At 35.8% G+C, this 19991-nt stretch overlaps 1 protein-coding gene across 14 annotated transcripts in view; it reads left to right on the top strand.

Annotated features, from left to right (window-relative positions):
• cadps2 (Ca++-dependent secretion activator 2) overlaps window positions 1–19991 on the top strand; it is a 193350-nt gene that overhangs the window by 135772 nt on the left and 37587 nt on the right. For 7 of the 14 annotated variants that reach the window (XM_048159624.1, XM_048159634.1, XM_048159632.1 and 4 more), the window contains 6 exons: window positions 4952–5053; window positions 5855–5918; window positions 6029–6152; window positions 8524–8627; window positions 11198–11206; window positions 19415–19571. In XM_048159624.1, coding sequence (XP_048015581.1) covers window positions 4952–5053; window positions 5855–5918; window positions 6029–6152; window positions 8524–8627; window positions 11198–11206; window positions 19415–19571 — 560 coding nt within the window. The remainder of the gene's footprint in view (window positions 1–4951; window positions 5054–5854; window positions 5919–6028; window positions 6153–8523; window positions 8628–11197; window positions 11207–19414; window positions 19572–19991) is intronic. The other 7 variants (XM_048159637.1, XM_048159631.1, XM_048159626.1 and 4 more) reach the window with 3 other exon arrangements.

Here is a 19991-nt window from a genome sequence, read left to right as displayed (position 1 = left end):
TCAATTACACTTTTTCCGTAAGTTTAATAGTGAACGCGCATGACGTAGCGTAAGATTTGTGATCTGCAAGAAGTTTAAACTTTCTGCGTATGTTGAATACGGAAGGCGGTCTGGCGGATGCTCGATATTCGACTTCGTAACTTGTTTAAATATGGATATTTTTTTACATTTTTTTTTTTTTTCTTCCTTGGAGGTCTTTTGCCATTTCTGTTTCTGTAGTAACAGCAACTTCTCTGATTGGTGGATATCTCTTCAGAATTCTGGGTAGTGAAGTTTGCTAATAAACGTCATTTTGAAAGTCATGGCATCTACTGAAGCATGTATAATTTTTATCATATATTATTCATAACCAGTTTATATAAAGAAAATGGACTGAAATGTTTACTTTGAGAACCGAGCTTTGCTCAACTGTGATGTGAAACGAAACCATTGATTCTGTAAATTCAGAGTTCGATTTTAGGTGACGGTGGTGTGGCTTATGAAGGTTGTGTTAACCGAGACTCCTTTCAGACATGTTTGTCAGTGCAGACATCCTCGTGGCACATTTCAGTCGGAGTCGCCTGCGTTTGACTGACAGATGCACCCTGGGCTCGACGAAGCTTGAGACTTAGAAGCAAGTACGCGAGAGGAAACGGACAGGTGCGGCTTTATGTGTGAGATGAACTCGCGAGGGCGTACTGACAGCGACGAGAGTGACAGTAATCACAAGCTAACCTCTTTCTCACCTGTCAGTCTTTCTCCCCTCTCTCGCCTGTCCATCATGCTTGGCTGCCCCATGTGACAAGAGTATTTACCAGTCGGCACACTCAGTTACTCACTGTAAACATGACATACGTCCAGATCATCACCCTTTGGATTGTCACTTCTGTCTGGTCCATGGGATCTTGATATGATCGGTCTACACCAACCCATCTGTCATAGAGGATGGAGCGTATAGTTTCCATTTCTTTTTTCCATTCCATTTAAATTGTGCAGCCTTAGTAGCCAAGACACAACCCTTGCAAACGCACAGCTCTGAACCTCACAACCAGCTTACTGGACATCTTGGCACGGCCAGACTTTCCCAAGACTCCCGCCGCTGTTTAACCCTCGTTGAGTGGCCCCGGACGGGTCAACGTTTCACTCGTCTCAAACACACTCGCTTCATCAGGCGCAAACAATAAGTCGGCCCCCCAACAGGCCGGCACACTGCACTCGCTCCCACTAGGGCTGCCAAGCTTGAGGCAGTGCTTCGTGAGGTGGAGGGTAATAACACATTTTCCTGCACATTTGTGTTCCTTCACTTTGAAATGAGCTTGTTGTGATTGTCTACTTACTGTATACTTATTATTGTTACATTTATGGTTTTGCAGACGCATTCATAACAAGCAACTTAAAATAAAAAGTACAACGTACATTTTAACATTTTCTAAAGAAAATGTGAATGGTGCTTGTCTGTTTACTATCCATTGCCAGTCAGGGTTGCCAAGTCTGTGGTTTTCCCGTAGAATCGGGCTACTTTTAAACTGTTGCCGTGAGTTGATTTTTTTTTTCCCCCCTGCTTGTAAAATGTTTGACATATTGCATAAATTCAATGCTTGCATTGAAATATTTTATATCTACCAATGATAAAACTGTGCTAGATGTTACTTTTTGTGATCAGTATACAATATAGTGGTTTTCATTTTGAATAACAGTAACTGTAAAATAAGTATTTTAGGTATGGGAATGGCATATTTTGAGTTTTGATATTTGGGTTATGGCCATTGGGCTGCTTTTGGGCTATTTTTGATTGGCCATTGGGCTTGTTTTGTTACGCAGACCTGGCAACTCGGCGGCCAGTTTTCTTTGTGGTTGATGAAGGTTGTGCTTACTGGCTCAAGGTTTTTGTTTGTTTGCTTGTTTTTCATTGTGACTAGCAAATTTAATTTTTAAGAATTTAAATTTTAACGGCATTTATTAATTTTATTAAAAAAAATTTATATTATATATATATATATATATATATATATATATATATATATATATATATATATATATATATATATATATATATATATACACATATATAGTTTGATTTATAAATTTATAAAATGTTATAATATAATTTATAAAATGTACATTATATTTTAATACATTTAATTTTTTACATTTATTATTGTTTAATTATTATTATTATTATTATTATTATTATTATTTACTTTTATCAAACGGTAGTTTTTTTACAAAGAATATGCAATATCTATATTTACGGAAGAGGATTAGGGCCAAGCAATAATAAAAAAATAAAACCATCTCGAGATTAAAGTTGTTCAATTACGAGAAAAAACTCATTAAATTTCGAGAAAAAAGTCGAGATAAAATGTTGAGAATAAAGTCATTAAATTACGAGAACAAATTCGTTAAATTATGAGAAAAATGTCGTTAAATTTCGAGAAAAAAGTTGAGATAAAATGTTGAGAATAAACTCATTAAATTATGAGATTAAAGTCATTAAATTACGAGAACAAATTTGTTAAATTACGAATTTGTTCAAATAATTTAACGACTTTTTTCTCATAATTTAATTACTTTAATCTCATAATTTAATGAGTTTATTCTCAACATTTTATCTCGACTTTTTTCTCGAAATTTAACAAGTTTTTTCTCGTAATTTAACAAGTTTATTCTCAACATTTTATCTAGACTTTTTTCTTGAAATTTAACGACGTTTTTTCTCGTAATTTAATGAGTTTATTCTCAACATTTTATTTCGACTTTTTTCTTGAAATTTAACAACTTTAATTCGAGATTATTTTTTTATTATTGCTTGGCCCTAATCCTCTTCCGTATATATTATATTTCCAGTGTATATTGTAGTATATATTTTTTTATATATATATATATATATATATATATATATATATATATATATATATACACACACACACACACACACACACACACACACACACACACACACACACACACACACACACACACACACACAATGTTATTAAATGATTATATTATATTTTTGTATTATTTTTTATTATTATTATTATTATTATTATTATATTTTTTCATATTTACAATTATTATGTACAGAAAACATGTAAAAATTCATGTGCACATGTACAAAGTTTTGCAATAATACCTGGAAATTATATAGGTATTATAATTCTACAGGAGGCTTTAAAAACATGTAAATTCATAAACACTATATAATGGCATAAATGGCAAAACTTTGTCATTTTCATTCTTATACCGAGCCTGAGGTGTCACTCAGGCAGTTTCACTAAAACTTCATCTATGTTAGCCCAGGATTTGACAAGCTGAAGTTGGCAAGCAGAAATTATAACTAAATGTCACAGAAAATTAAATGTTTACATTTTTCAAGGTATAAAACTACACGACATACAGTGACGGTTCCATCAACTGGCCCCAAATTCTCTCACATTGGCCCCCATCCAGTGGGGCATCCTTATTGTAGAATGATGATAGCAAAAGCGATGCTTTCCTTAGCATACACCACTTATAATGTTGTGTTATGTAAGGTAGAATTGGATGTGTTTCAAGGTTTGAAGGATTCGTTTAGCATTAGTCAAGTCAATGGGAGGATGTGTGAATTGTGAGAGACTTAATTACTGACTGAAGCCGTAAGGCTTTGGTAGTCGTAGGTTTGGTGATGTACTGGGAGCTACAAACAAGGATAGACTCTAAACCAGAGTGATTCTCCCTCGTGCTAACAGTTCAATTCCCAGGCCTCTTGTTAGAAGCAGTTAAACTAAGAGGCCTTCCTTAAGAACTAATGAGCCTACACAGTACGACAGACAAAGACACTGAGATTAAAGGGTCGATGTTGAGTTTATACACTCCTTAGCCTTTACCATAATGCAAAAAGGAGATTTTTTTTCTTTTCATTTGTAGGCGCTGATCTCTCTCTCATCTACAACCCCCCCCCCCCCCCACGCTCACGCATACACATCTTCTGCCGCTCTTCACACTCCCTCTTTGTGTTCTCTTGGGATTAGCTGGCTCTTGTCAAAAAGAAAAGGCGGATTTCATTTAGTGGAGAGAGGGATTTGCAGAACAGACAGGTTTACAAGTTGCCTTTACCTCTGCGTGTAAGGAAAGCGCTTTCTCTACAGCGCTAAGCTGTGCCATTCAGAAAGTGTGGAGGGTTTGGATAGCAAGGCACAATGGCTTCTAACTAAACTGCCCATTGTCGACAGTTAAAAACTGAAGTTTGGAATGATTACTTTAGTGCGATTGTGCAATGCTTAGTGGTTGAACATATGCTGGATACATTCGATTATTGCAGTTACGAGGTTTTGAAAAAAGCAAATTTAGTTTAAATCGGGCACTTAATGATTTTAAATAAATAGTAAATGTTTGAAACAGTAATTTTATCCTACATAAAGTAAATATAAAATAAGGTTTAGGACATAATTCAAATAAATTAAAAAAAAAAAAAAGTGTAATCTATTAAATGTGATTTGATATCTATTTAATTTAATTCTTTTTTTATTATTATTCTGATATCTTCGATTATTGTGAACAATATTCAAACATATATTAATTAATACATTGCAAATTCTTCAAAGAATAGTATTCAAAATCTGTAAGCTTACACATTCAAATAAAGTTCATTCAAAATATTTATTTTATTTTATTTTGAATAAACGTATTTGAAGAATTTATGATCTTTTTAAGATATTTCCAGTTGCTTACCTTCTTGCATTACCTTAATGTGATTCACCAAGGATACGTTTATTTTGATATTCTTTTATTTAAGCGTTTTGGATTGCGAAACCCTTGAGAGCTGAAGCATTGTTCAGTTCAGCTGGAATATTTGTGAAACTTACAAATATCTTTGAAAAATCTTTTGATTATGAAGTTGAGGCACAGGATCCAAGGGCATTTGCAATGAATGAACAGGTGTTGTAAAGAATAAAACAGAAAATTGAACGTTTCCTCCTTGTTTTGGCAGACCGGATGGAATGGGCACAGTTACAGAACAGGAGAAGGAGGAGTTTGAGGAGATCAGGAGCAGACTGTTGACTTTATTGGAGAAGCAAATCACACATTTCAGGTAAGACAAGCTCCCACATATGCTTCTGCTCCTAACGTACATCAATTTAGTAAGATAACTATCCTGTAATGGTTGTCAGCTAATGGATTGATAAGGTTGAAAACATCAAGGAAAAACTAACTAAATATTCATGTAATTACATTGTAATAACAGTGTATTAACAATGTAATATCTGGTCGCTGAAGCAAAGCCAGTTGATGACCACTGTATAGCATCTCATCTTACGGTTTTATTCATATACCACACCCCCTCCTCATTTTAAACCAACCTCCCGCTGGCCCCCCATCCGTAGAGTGCTGGAAACACTGGTAAAGAGGGTTTGAGTCTTGTGGTTGCAGCAGAACCTAATAACCAACTAAAACCACTCAAACAAAAGCTACAAACATCTCAGATTATGCAAATGGACGGCAAACAGAGGCAAGGCCGATGTGGGGCGTGCCGGGGATTAAGTGCGGTTCCCAGCCCAAGCTGATTAGACCTTGTTGAGTCACTTGGTAAGTGTGCCTCTTGCCCCACAAACCATTCTGGGAGACTTTCACACCTGAGGTGTAAGGCCTTTATAAGAACTACTTCTCTTTCGTCTTCATTCATCCCATTTAGCATTGCCCGTACGTACGCCGACACCTGTCCCTCCTCAACAGGCTTTGGAAAACATCTCTATTTAAAAGACGCAATTATTGTCCCATGATAGCTGAGAAACAGCGGTTTGTGACTGACTCCTTCAGCTTGTGCTCAGTCTTCTTTCTTCTATGCCTTCAGTTAATTACCACTCGAGTTTTACCCTTGTCTTCTTGCCCATAGGTACTGTTTCCCCTTCGGGCGACCGGAGGGGGCTCTTAAAGCCACGCTCTCTCTTCTAGAAAGGGTGAGTGTCCGCCAATTAACTGTGCATGCTTTGCATCTTATATGCATGTCTTGTGTGAACTAGCATGTGCTTAAATTGTAATAAATGAGAGAGAAAGTGTCATTCTTTAGGCTCTGATGAAAGACATCACCACACCAGTCCCACCCGAGGAGATGCGCAAGATAGTTCAGAAGTGCCTGGAAAAAGCCGCGCTCATTAATTATTCCCAGCTGACCGACTACGCCCAGATTGAAGGTTCTTACAGAATACTTTTCAGGGCTCAACAGTAAGGATTTTTTTGCTGGTACTTGTCAGCCAGTAGTTTGGATTTGAGAAGAGAAAATCTAAGCGGAACTATTCAGATTGCTTTAATTTGATCAAAAAGTTACAGTAAATACATTTATAATACTTCAAAATATTACTATTTGAAATGCAGTTCTTTTTAACTTTCTATTCAAAAACAAAAACATGACCCCAAACGGATGCCAAGAGGAGAACAAATGTGCCAGCAGAGAAAAGATTGAGGGCATGAGCTCACTGTTCGTGAAATATAGAAAGAAAAATATAAATATTGAATTTGTGGTTTATATGAATGTATCTCTGAGGGGAACGGCATTTTCTTTCCCTCTTATCTCCGTATAAAGTAGTAGCCTATTTATAAGTGCAGCATTTTCATTCAGTTCATCTGCTATTTTTGTTTTGTGCAGGTGTCTTATGTAACATTTTACAAAGCTTTTTTTCTATAAATCTTGAAATTATACAATCTAATTTAAATAAACAACTGCTCATGCCTATGTCTTTCTTTGGGTCAAGTTTAAAATGCCTCTAATTTCTAATTTTTTGTTTAAATAAAGTCTTTTTGCTGTAAAAGTTTTTCTAGTTTTCTTGCAAATTGATTTGTAGTCTGTATGGTTAATATTAATGTAACTGTCAGCTCACTAAGATTTAAAATAAGAGGTAATTACATTAGGGTAATTACATTTTTTCTCCTCCAGCCCTCAACCTAAAATGAGTTTGACACCCCTGATGTACACTATATAAATAGTTTCAGCTTAATTAAGTGTACTTCCTGCCTTAAAATGTAGAAGTTTAGGGCCCTATTTTAACGATCTAAACGCAAAGTGTAAAGCACACGGCGCAGGTGTACTCAGGGCGTGTCCACTTTTGCTATTTTAACGACGGAAAAACGGTCCATTTTTGAAAAGGGTTGTCCCTATTCTCTTAATGAGTAATGGGCGTGACGTTCATGTGTGTGTATTGGCACGATTGTTCAATTAATTAGCCAATTTTGTTCATCATTGTAACTAGTAATAGGCTGAATTGAAAATAGGTAGCCTAATTCTAATACACGCAATGACTATTCATCATTACATTTTTATATTTATGTAGCCTACACAATAATATTCTTTTACACTGTAATCCTTTTGTTTTTAATATTTGGCATGTTTGTGTGATGGGCATCCCTGTGTGTAATAAGCAAAGTCAACACGCACTGTGGACGCGCCCAGAGGCGCAGTTTCTACCAACGCGCTCTAACAACAAAATATTGCGCCATTGACTTTAGACCAGGTTTGAGTTGGTCTATGGCGCAGTCTATTTTCAGCTCCTTAAAATAGCAATGCGCCGGCAATGCGCCTGAACACACCTCTTTTTTAGACCAGCACGCCCATGGGCGCACTAACTGGTGCAAATGCATTTACTAATTTAAGGACGTGGCACTGAACGGGAAAACGCGAACGGCGCTGGACGCAGCCACTGTGGCTTGTGGTTTTCCGAAGTTATTAGCCACTTAGCATTTTCAGTGGCCACAATTTTGACATCGATATCATGGTGGAAAAACTGCCATATAGATATTTTTAATATTATCTCATAATTTGGCAGCAGATATTTTAGGCTGCTGTCACTTTAAGACATGACACACCAAGCCATTATACTGTTATACATGCGTTTTCGTTCTCAACGGTTTACGTTCACTTAAAACATAACTGACTGCGTTTACGTGAATACTCGCCAGGACCGGCATTTTGACATGTGTTTTTGACTGTTTAAGCGCAATAAGCAGCAAAAATGAACTCAGTTTAGTACTAAGAGGCGACTTTATGTGCACGCACATTGGGTGTGAGCACAAAATCTGCGGGAATGAGTAAAATTATGCGCAATACACATAATTCCACACTGAAATTCAAGCCTTGTAACACCAAAAAATATTCATCCGGAGCAAATGTAACGAGTGAGGGAAGGCGGGTTTGTGTCTCAACAGAGCTGGTATCATGTATCTATTTCAATATCAATATGTATCGAAAAAATCTATATTTTTGACAACACTACATTGCAATTAGTTTATTATTTCAGATGCCTTTTTAACTACAATTGAAAAATGTTTATTATATAAAATTGAACCTGCCAAAGTGGCTAGTAGGAGTGTCTGCGCTACACTCCACTGCTGAAATCCACCCGCATTTGGCGGGTTGGCGGGTGTTAATGTCAAGCCCTGCAGTCAGCTTTTTCATTAAATCCTTATTGTTGAGTCCTTTAGATCTATTGCTTTTAGTTCTTACTTTAAGTTTGTGTGAAGTGTTTGGAGTGTTAGACATTTGGTGTGACTGTTTGGACGTCTGTGTATCAGCAGATAGCAGCCAGGCATCTCCAGAGAAAAGACTGGAGGACATGATCAGACTAGGAGAGCTGTGTATGGAGGTTTTACAGCAGAACGATGAGCACCACTCTGAGGTAGGACCTGTGGAATATCTCTTGATCTCGACCGGTGGTGCGTTGTCTATTTCCTGCCTTCATTTATTTCTCTGTATCAATGCTTTTTCTTTCTTGTTTTTCATATTAAACGCAGTATTCCGCACCAGCACTACCTTTTTGTTCAGAGTGAATTTGCCATCAATCTCGTCATGTCTCTATCAGTCCTTTACAATATACAGTGCACAGCATAAATGAGTACACCCCCTCTGAAACTTCTGAAAGTCAGCAGTTACTCAATTACTTAGAAGACATGTTAGTGTTCTTTAGAAATATAATGTTCCAGCAAGTCTGCTTAATCAATTACCAAACAAGCATGTCAAAATGATTCAGGAAAATAAGATTTTCTTATCAAAGTGATAAAATGTTGTTTAGCAAAAATGAGTACACCCTCCTAAAAGTTAATAGATAAAATGAAATAAAAATGTTCTTGTGTAAGTTTAAGGCAATGTTTGATCAACAGGTAAGTATGTTGAACCAAAACATTTAAAGATAAGTAATTTCTTGACAATTAAAAGTGTTATATAGCCCACTGAATCATTCTCACACTTCGAAGCACTTGGGAGAGAAATGTCAGGAGACTTATCTCTTAGCACAAAAGAGGACAGTGGTGCAAGAGGATTACCAAATCATTGTTATAAGTGTGAAAATATAGCAAAAGTAACACAGAAATTCAAAAACAATGGACTTGTGACAAGACCCCTGAAATAATCAGGCCTTCATTTTAAGCTTTCATTTAGTGATGAGGGATTTTTTTTTTTTTTTTGTTAGACAAAGAGCAGGAGAAATACCAAGCGAGTGTCTCAGAGCCAGCAAAAGCTATGAAAAGAGTGACTGTTTATCTCACAGAGTAAGATGCAGCCTGCAGAAATGACATACATGGTTGTTGTTCTCACTGAAACTACCTACTGTAGCCAAAGCACAATAAAGTCAGTTAGCCAATTTCCAAAGCCTATATTTACAAAATATAGATTCTGGGAATCAATACTCTGGTCTCATGAGACCAAATCAATCATTTTGGATCTAACAGCATCCAAAATGTTATGGTGTTGCTAGAGGAGGAGTACATTGAGAAGTGCCTGGTTCCCACAGTAAAGTTCAGTGGTAGTAAAGCTCGTATATGAGTGCTGATGGTGTGAGGGAGTTGTGCTTTATCAATGCTGTCATGAATTCCCACACCACTGTGTAATTTAATACACAAACTTGAAAGATGTTTACTTGAAGACAGACTTGAAGATGTTACCCTTTCCTCATTCCCTGCATTGTTGGGCATTTTTTCAACATGACAATGAGGATATGCATTCTCTCAAGGTGAAAAACCTTCTGTGAACATGTATTACACTCAATCTTAACACTCTTGAGCTCCTGTGGGGGATTCTGTAGAGACGAGTTGAGCAACACTCCCCATTAAAGATCAGGGCATTTAAGGAGCTCATCATCCAGGAGTTAAACAGGACAGATGTGACAATTTGTCATGAACTTGTACACTCTGTGCCAAGAAGGGTCAGAGCAGTATATTCAAAATTATGGAGGGCATACTAAGTGCTAGAATATTATACATTTGTTGAATTAAATCTAGGATGTACTCATTTCTGCAATCCTTAATTTAAACAAAATTGGTTAATTTACTTATTTTATGGCTATTAATGACACAAATTTCTCAGTTTATATTATGTATGTTTAATATATTTTAGTTTTGCCATCTTTCCGTGAATTGTATTAGTGATCATAAAGAAAATACATCTTTTGTATTTGTTCAGAGGGGGTGTACTCATTTATGCTGTGCACTGTAGGTTCAGAAAAAACCCAGAGTCACGTAGACAGAGAATCAATCTTTGTTTATCATCAGGCCTTTTGGCTTTGCATGTTTCTCCAGAAGGTATTGCATGATCATTTCAGAGCGGACTCGTGATCATTTACCGTCTTGCTGTCCATTTACTTCGCCACGTTGCCATAACAGCTGTTAGCGAGTGACAGCTTACCCGTCCAATGCCAGCTCATAGTAGCGGCACAGGAAAACAACGCCCACGGCCCATCTGCACAAGGCCAGCGCCCGCTATCGCTCTCACATCAACATAAAAAAAAATTAAAAAATCAAAGGAAGTTCATCAATACTAGGTGTTCAGGTTTCGTAGACCGTAAAAGCAATCATTTTCCTAACTAAAAATGTGGATGTAGACATCTGCTGGCAACGTACCGGGCTATTTTTAGGCCTCAAGCTTTCAACAGCTGTCACAGATGACAAAGACAATGATGCCAAAACGCAGGCTGTGCCTAACAAGACAAATGTCCCACATGCTGTCACTAAGGAAACATCAAGGTGTGTGTGCGTGGTATGCTCAGATCTACATTAGTGAAATTAACTTCTCACTCAGTTTGTACAGTGAAACAAGGAGTAAAGCACTGTCTAATCAAATGTGTTTTACATGGAAAGTGTATCAATGTTCACTATGTATAAGAATGTGTATGTCTATTTGATATTTCTCTTTCTTTCTTTCTTTCTTTCTTTCTTTCTTTCTTTCTTTTCCACTCCTATGTTTGTAATGCATTAGGGAAGAGAGGTAAGGTTCATCTTATATTTCACTCTCTTGTTGTGTTGTGTTACTTAGCACTAGCAAGAAATACACTAGCAAGACTACTCTTTGTCACGGGTGGTTGCAGGAAGGCAGACACAGAAGAAGATAATAAATCCAAAAGGCAGGTTTTAATGATAATTCCAACAGGCAGGCGATAACACAAATTCTACACACATAAACATAAGTGATCGGACAGAGACAGAGTGAACAGGAGGAACTTAAATAGCAAACACAACTGAGGATAATTAATAGAACACAGCTGACGTATATGTTCTAATGATGACTGTTACTATGGAGACAGATGAGTGACGGGAAACTGAACAAAGGATCATGTGACATGACAAACTGAAAGTCCAAGAAAACAGAGTCCTTACAAACAGAAACTAACAGGCTGTGACATTCTGTGTTGTAGACTGGATGACCTCATTTATTTTTATTCATCACTCATGCTTTTACAAACAAAAAAAAAAATTGGGTGTCATTTATCAAATGTGTGTATACACATATTTGTGTGCTAAAGCATTTTCACACATTCTTTTTTTTTTTTTTTTTTTGCATTTTCTAAATTTATATCCATTAACCATACCTCTTTGAACTAATATGTATAAATATATAAATTGTAGATAAATAAAAATGTTTGGGATCAGTAAGATTTTTTATTTTATTTTTATTTTTTGAGAGAGAGAAATTAATACTTTAATTCAGCAAGGATGCATTAAATTTTTCACAAGTTACAGTAAAGACATTTATAACGTTACAAAAGATTTCTATTTCAAATAAATGTTGTTGACAATAACTGGTCATGTAGTTATTTTTATATTTATTATATTGCTTAATATTTATATTATTTATATAGTACAATAAGACTTAGCATAGTCTGGAATAGTTTCTGCAATATTTATATGTATAATATTTTTTCCAGAAAATCAATTCTGCATAAAAATGCATCAAATAACATGATGCATTTAGTCTGGGCTGGGATTGTGAGGAAAGCACTTCTACTTATATCTGAATTTTTTTTTTTTTTTTTTTTTTTGGACAACCAGCTTACACCTTCTTTTAACAGAAAACATGATATATATTTTTTTTATCTCATGCATGCATGTATTATTGCATATCATGTGAATGTTGTATAGGCCTATTATATTTTAAATGTATACAGTACTGGCCAAAAGATTGGACACATTACTATTTTTAATGTTTTTGAAAGAATTTTCATGCTCATCAAGCCTGCATTTATTTGATCATAAATACAGAGAAAAATTTTAATATTCTGAAATATTATTACAATTTAAAATAATGGTTTTCTATTTTAATATACTTTAAAATATAATTTATTTCTGTGATGCAAAGCTGAATTTTCAGCATTCATTGTGAACAAAAGCTTCATTGATGTGGCACTAGGTTATTTCACAGTAAACACTTCATAAAACAGGCCAAAGAAATCTTGTCTAAATATTCGTATTACGTCTGACATTTTATGTATCATTTTTGTTATATTACAGAGCCTATAAATGTTAATTTGCAATTTAATATGTTGCTAACACATTTTCAGTATTTATTACAGTCGATTTCAGGTAAAAGGTAAATTCTTCCAGCATTATTCTTCACCGCGTCTCAAAACGATGAAACGTACATGAATCTGACTAAACTTGATGCGTTTTTTAATTTCTTCGAGTTGATGACAGTGGGCGTCGTGGATCGCCTCAGAATTTGCCTTTGAATGCTGCGCGCTCTCCATGGGCGTGGCCTCATTAGTGGATAATGAGGTGACTCAGAAATGACTGACATCTCTCTCTTTTCAAACAGATTAATACATAAACAGACTTATTTGTTTTGACTTACATTATTTAAAACCTGACATTTCATTGTTTCTTTGGACATATGTCTCATGTTTGTTTGATAAGTATTCACTAAGTTACAGTTCATTTTCTAACGAGTATCAGATTGGACTTCATTCAGAGAGAGATGGCAGATCGCGCCTCATGTTAGTTTTCTTTATTTTGCAAAAAGCACAACACTGTGAGTGTACACAAATAAAAGAAGACATTTCACAGTTTTGAATGATTTATAATGATTTATATATATGTATGTCCAAAATCGATTTTGAGTCTCTTTCTGGTACTGGTAAGAAAAAAACCAAGGTGGTATCGCTGGTGCGACCACCGACCCCAGGCAGTTTTAAGGTGACCCATATCCGATTTCTGCATTTACACTATACACTTGGCGAAACAACCCAAGGTAAACGTACTGACCCCGAAAAGGAAGTAAAAATTGTGCATTTTGCAATGGACGCTGCAGACGAAATGATAATACAAGCTTTTGCTTTCTGCACCATCTTTAAAGGTCAGCAAAACATTGGCCTCTCAAAAAAGAGAATGGTCTAGTTATGAAAATATCCTTTTTAACTTTAATGGTGATGAAGTTTTTTGAGTATGTTTTAGACTGAAATGGATATAGCAGTGAATGACTCATTTTTATGTTTGTCAGCTCTATGCTGTTCTATGCTCCCTCAAGGCCAGTGACTGTAAAACATCTAGTCAGACAAGAGTGACGTTCACCCCCTCCCCACACACACACTCGGATATCCGTACACAATAGCATCCTTCAATAAGTCAGCATTCTCCTCTACACTACATATTATTTGCCATGACTGATTGCACTTTTATCCCAAACGCTCGATGCCCACCGCTTTGGATGGGAAGTTCTTGGCTCGTACGCTGCCTCAAAGAATACGAGACAACATGAACTGGCTTTCTTTGATGCTCTCAATTAAGTTGGCTGCAGACGTCCCCAAGAACCGCCGTGTGGAAGAATGCAAAGAGAGAAATGCATTGATGGACTTGGATCTTTTCAGAAGGGCCTTCAATGCACATGCTGGCAGACAATAGGGAGCTCAGCACAATGTAGGAAGACGGCACTGAATTTTTCCCTTTTCTCAGGGGAATTCAGTAAGATGTATGGGCTCTGGTCCGCTGCAGTCCACCACAAAAGACACGTGGATGGCTAATTGTCCTTTTTTGACCTTTAGCCTTTTGATAGCAGTATTCTGCTACTTTCTAGTTCAGTTCCCTTTTCCAAATGTGTAAATAAAAAATCAGTTTTAAAAAAAATCCAAGAATTTGATACTATATTTTTATGTGTATCTAATTGTTACCTTTAAAGGGTTAGTTCACCCAAAAATGAAAATAAGGTCATTTATTACTCACCCTCATGTCGTTCCACACCCGTAAGACCTTCGTTAATCTTCAGAACACAAATTAAGATATTTTTGATTAAATCTGATGGCTCCTTGAGGCCTGCATTCAAAGCAATGACATTTCCTCTCTCAAGATCCATTAATGTACTAAAACATATTTAAAACAGTTCATGTGAGTTCAGTTGTTCTACCTTAATATTATAAAGCGATGAGAATACTTTTTGTGCGCCAAAAAAACTAAATAATGACTTTTCAACAATATAGTGATGGGCCGATTTCAAAACACTGCTTCTGAGCTTTACGAATCGAATCAGTGAATCAGATCTCCTATCAAACGGCTAAACTGCTGAAATCACGTGACTTTGGCGCTCCGAGTCACTGATTCGATTCGCAAAGCTCCAAAGCAGTGTTTCGAAACATTACACAGTAGCTGAAGTTAAAAAAGTGAAATCATAATCAAGGACCCCTTTAACTCCCTGAGGTCTGAAAACGCGCCAGCGCGTTTTGCACGTTTTTTTTCACATTGCAGCAAAACAGACTTAAAATACTCCGTCATTTCTTGTCATAGAGACATAAGTAATATATCAGTTGAAACTATAGAATGTCTTCTTTTATTTGTGTACACTTAGAGTAAAAACATAATGTTGTGCTTTTTGTAAAATAAAGAAAAGTAACTTGATGCGTGATCTCTCTTCTCCCTCTGAACGAAGTCCAATCTGATAGTTCTCAGAAAATGAACTGTAACTTATGAATACTAATGACAAAAAAAATGACACTTACATCTAAAGAAACGTTGAAATGTCAGGTTTTAAATCGTGCAAATCAAAGCAAAAACAAACATTCTGTGTTTATGTAATCTGTATGAAAAGAGAGCCATGTCAGAAGTCTGATTCAGCTCATTATCCGCTAATGCGGCCACGCCCACGGAGCCAGCGCTATTCAGACGCAAATTCAGAGGCAATACATGCATTCATCGTCTCAATCGTGTATTGAAAAGTGTTTATTTGGATGTTAAAGCAATGGTTAGCGATCTCTAGAAGACATGCCGTTAGTTCCTAGTTCCTTTTCTTCTTTATATGAATTTGTGGCCTAAAGGTGTACAGAGAGCGCCCTCCGGCTGCAAGTATGAATTAAAAACACCATTCCTGAAATGTCCTCTTCTTCTTTAGAATAATTTGTGGACTAAAGGTGTACAGAGAGCTCCCTCCGGCTGCAAGTATGAATTGAAAACACAGTATCCACCGCTCATAGTGATGACAATAAATATTACTTCTCAGTATAGAAAATTGACATAAATATATAAGAATCCATCAATATTTCTCCAAATGTGCATGCTTTTAAGCTAAAAGCCTATATGAAATGCCATAGAGGTAACATAATTGTTCAGACACTTTGCATCACAGAAATACATTATATTTTAAAGAATATAATAGAATACCATTATTTTAAATTGTAATAATATTTCACAGTATTGCTGTTTATGATGAGCTGAGACATTATTACAGAGGGTTTTTTTCACAGTCTACCTGACTGAAAGGCCTCATTAATATGCAAGTCATTTCAGGTCATTATTATGTGATTCTTTTGTCTTCTCAGGTGTAAATGGCCCATTATTCATGCAGATTCACGCCTCCACGCATACTGTGTTTCTTGACAAAAAGTGTCTTACAAAAACTAAATCAATATATTGTTTTATATGAAGGAGTAGGCAACATAATTTTTACATAATTCTGAAGCAAAAACTCTAGTCTACAACCTCCTATACCCAGAAGTCTTGTAAACACAGATTTAATATACTTTTTTTTGGCCTTATTTCAGTGACTTAAGTTTTTTGTTTTTTCAATAACCACGCATAAACATTATTCCTTCGAAAATACAAACATGTACATACATGTTCCTCACATATTATTGTAGCCTAGTTTGTGCTGAATACAGTGTAATGACACTTTTGTCATTTATATGTTTATGAACAACTGAAAAAAACACAAATGTCAGGGCATGTCAAAACTTCTCCAAGCCCCAAATCAGCCTCAGACTCCAGAGGGTTAAAGGGTTAGTTCACCCAAAAATTAAAATTCTGTCATTTATTACTCACCCTCATGCCGTTCCACACCCGTAAGACCTTCATTCATCTTCAGAACACAAATTAAGATATTTTAGTTAAAATCCGATGGCTCCATGAGGCCTCCATAGGGAGCAATGACATTTCCTCTTTCAAGATCCATAAAGGTACTAAAAACATATTTAAATCAGTTCATGTGAGTACAGTGGTTCAGTATTAATATTATAAAGCGACGAGAATATTTTTGAGCGCCAAAAAAACAAAATAACGACTTGTATAGTGATGGCCGATTTCAAAACACTGCTTCATTAAGCTTCGGAGCATTATGAATTAGCGTATCGAATCATGATTCGTATTGCGTGTCAAATCGCCAAACTGCTGAAATCACGTGACTTTAGTGCTCTGAACTGCTGATTCGACACACTGATTCATTTGTGCTCCGATGCTTCCTGAAGCAGTGTTTTGAAATCGGCCATCACTAAATAAGTCGTTATTTTATTTTGGTTTTTTTTGGCGCACCAAAAATTTTCTCGTCGCTTTATAATATTAATATTGAACCACTGTACTCACATGAACTGATTTAAATATGTTTTTAGTACATTAATGGATCTTGAGAGAGGAAATGTCATTGCTCCCTATAGAGGCCTCATGGAGCTATCAGATTTCAACTAAAATATCTTAATTTGTGTTCCGAAGATTAACGAAGGTCTTACGGGTGTGGAACGGCATGAGGGTGAGTAATAAATGACAGAATTTTCATTTTTGGGTGAACTAATCCTTTAAGGTTAGGGGTTTGTTCAAATATGTACTATAGATAGATAGTGTAAAGATAAAATGTTGACATAAACCTTTACAACACCAAGCATGCAGGCACGGTAGCAAGTTTCCATTCTCTCTGTATTTATCTCGATCTTTGTCTGGTTCTTTTCAAGGTCTCATCATTATATTGCTTGTCTTCTACTTGCTTTAATTCCATGTTTTTATTGTGTTTTGTTGTAACTATTGAAGTACACAATGCTTAGCCCTCAGTATTGTTCCCTGTTCCTCTCTTTTGTTACACTGAGACTTTTGGCATTGTTTGTAATTGTATGTTTGCACAGGTATAGAAGATGTAGCCTATTTCCATTATTTCACACATTAATGGGTGATTCTTTTCTAATTAGGGGAAATTTTATGTCCATTGGGATTATTTTAGGAAATAATGCATATACCTCTTCAATGACATCTCTTTTCCGATGATGTGTTTACTGATGCGAGGGCGGGACAAACTGTCATTCACATGAGATCAACCAATAGCAAACCACAACCATCTAATTAATTCCAAATTCAAGTCCTGCCCAATTTTTTTTTTTTTTTTATTATTATTCAAGAAGTCATTTCACTCGGATATACATCACAATAAGGAAAGAGAAGTTGATCGCAACTTATTTTTTACTTAGTTGTGTGTGTGTGTAATTTGATTTCATTTTTGTAAAGAATTACTGTCCCCAATAGAGATGTTTTTGTTTATTCATAAACATCCATTTTTTCTCTTTTTTATAAAGTCCAAGACCTGTTTTGCTAAAAACTGAAAGAGGAAAAAATGTCATTACCATCACACATCAGATTAGTTCCAGGGTTACTATTGTTAGCTTAAAACTAAAACCATAAAAATTGTTACTTGAAATAAAATAAATGTTAAGTAAAATAAAATATTATATAATGTAAAATAATTGTTTTTCAGCAAGTTGCCAACTTTTCTCATTTTTGTGTTTAACTTGAAGTAATAAAACTAAATCAAATTAAACTAATAATAAAAAAAACCACAAGAAATTAAAAGTGGAAACACAAAATATAAAAAAATAATGTAAGCTATAATATCAGTGATCCTAAAATAACTGGTTCCAGGACATGATAAATGTTTAAAGGTGCCCTAGAATTAAAAATTTAATTTACCTTGGCATAGTTAAATAACAAGAGTTCAGTAGATGGAAATAACATACAGTGAGTCTCAAACACCATTGTTTCCTCCTCCTTATATAAATCTCATTTGTTTAAAAGATCTCTGAAGAACAGGTGAATCTCAACATAACACCGACTGTTACGTAACAGTCAGGATCATTAATATGTACGCCCAAAATATTTGCATATGCCAGCTCATGTTCAAGGCATTAGACAAGGGCAGCCAGTATTAACGTCTGGATCTGTGCACAGCTGAATCATCAGACTAGGTAAGCAAGCAAGAACAATAGCGAAAAATGGCAGATGGAGTGATAATAACTGACATGATCCATGATAACATGATATTTTTAGTGATATTTGTAAATTGCCTTTCTAAATGTTTCATTAATGTACTGTTAAATGTGGTTAAAGTTACCATCGTTTCTTACTGTATTCACAGAGACAAGACTGTCGTTATTTTCATTTTTTAAACACTTGCAGTCAGTATAATTCAGAAACAATTTCATTCTTTATAAATCTCTCCAACAGTGTGTAATGTTAGCTTTAGCCACGGAGCACTATCAAACTCATTCAGAATCAAATGTAAACATCCAAATAAATACTATACTTACACGATTAGACATGCTGCATGACGAACACTTTGTAAAGATCCATTTTGAGGGTTATATTAGCTGTGTGAACTTTGTTTATGCTGTTTAAGGCAAGCGCGAGCTCCGGGGGCGGGGAGCAGGAAAATTTAAAGGGGCCGTGCAGCCTGAATCGGCGCATATGTAATGATGCCCCAAAAAAAATTAATAAATCAAAATCTATGGGGTATTTTGAGCTGAAACTTCACAGACACATTCAGGGGACACCTTAGACTTATATTACATCTTTTAAAAAGACGTTCTACGGCACCTTTAACATCGAAAAAAGTCAAAAGTGTCCCTTATTGAAGAATCACCCTATAATAAGACAAATATACCTGTTTATACATTTCTGTATTTTGCAGGCCTTTTCCTGGTGGCCAGAGGCGATGGGCGAGCACGCCGAGACCTTCCTGTCACTCTACACTGTGGACATGGATGCAGCTCTGGCCGTCCAGCCACAGGACTCCTGGGACAGTTTCCCCCTCTTTCAGCTGCTCAACAACTTCCTCCGAACTGACCGTGTGTAGTGTTTGTCAACTTCATTTAAAAATACACTATATATAATACAATACAGACTGTTTCAAAGCAGCGTTACACTGATAAAGGAAAAATAATGATCAACGATGCAATCAAAATTCATTTCTGCTGTAAAGCAGCTCTAATAAAAGACAATAGTGTCATTGTTTAGCTAAAGTCCGTTCAGTGTAGATTCATTTCAGTTCAATAACTGTAAAGTTAATCAGTTATGAAATGAGTTCAATTCAGCTATAAGCAATAAGTTTGTCTGTCGTTCTCCTCGCGCTTACATTGTTTCTCCCCCCTTCCGCTCCCACTTGTTCAAAGTTCTGATTGCATGTTCTCACTGCTAAATGTGCTAATTAACACCAGTGTTGCTTTGGAGAACAGTACTTGTTAGGAGAGCAGGTTAACATGCTGTGC

This window comes from Megalobrama amblycephala, linkage group LG15 (assembly GCF_018812025.1).
Source record: "Megalobrama amblycephala isolate DHTTF-2021 linkage group LG15, ASM1881202v1, whole genome shotgun sequence".
Lineage (NCBI taxonomy): Eukaryota > Metazoa > Chordata > Actinopteri > Cypriniformes > Xenocyprididae > Megalobrama > Megalobrama amblycephala.
This window is presented reverse-complemented; position numbering and strand designations above follow the sequence as displayed.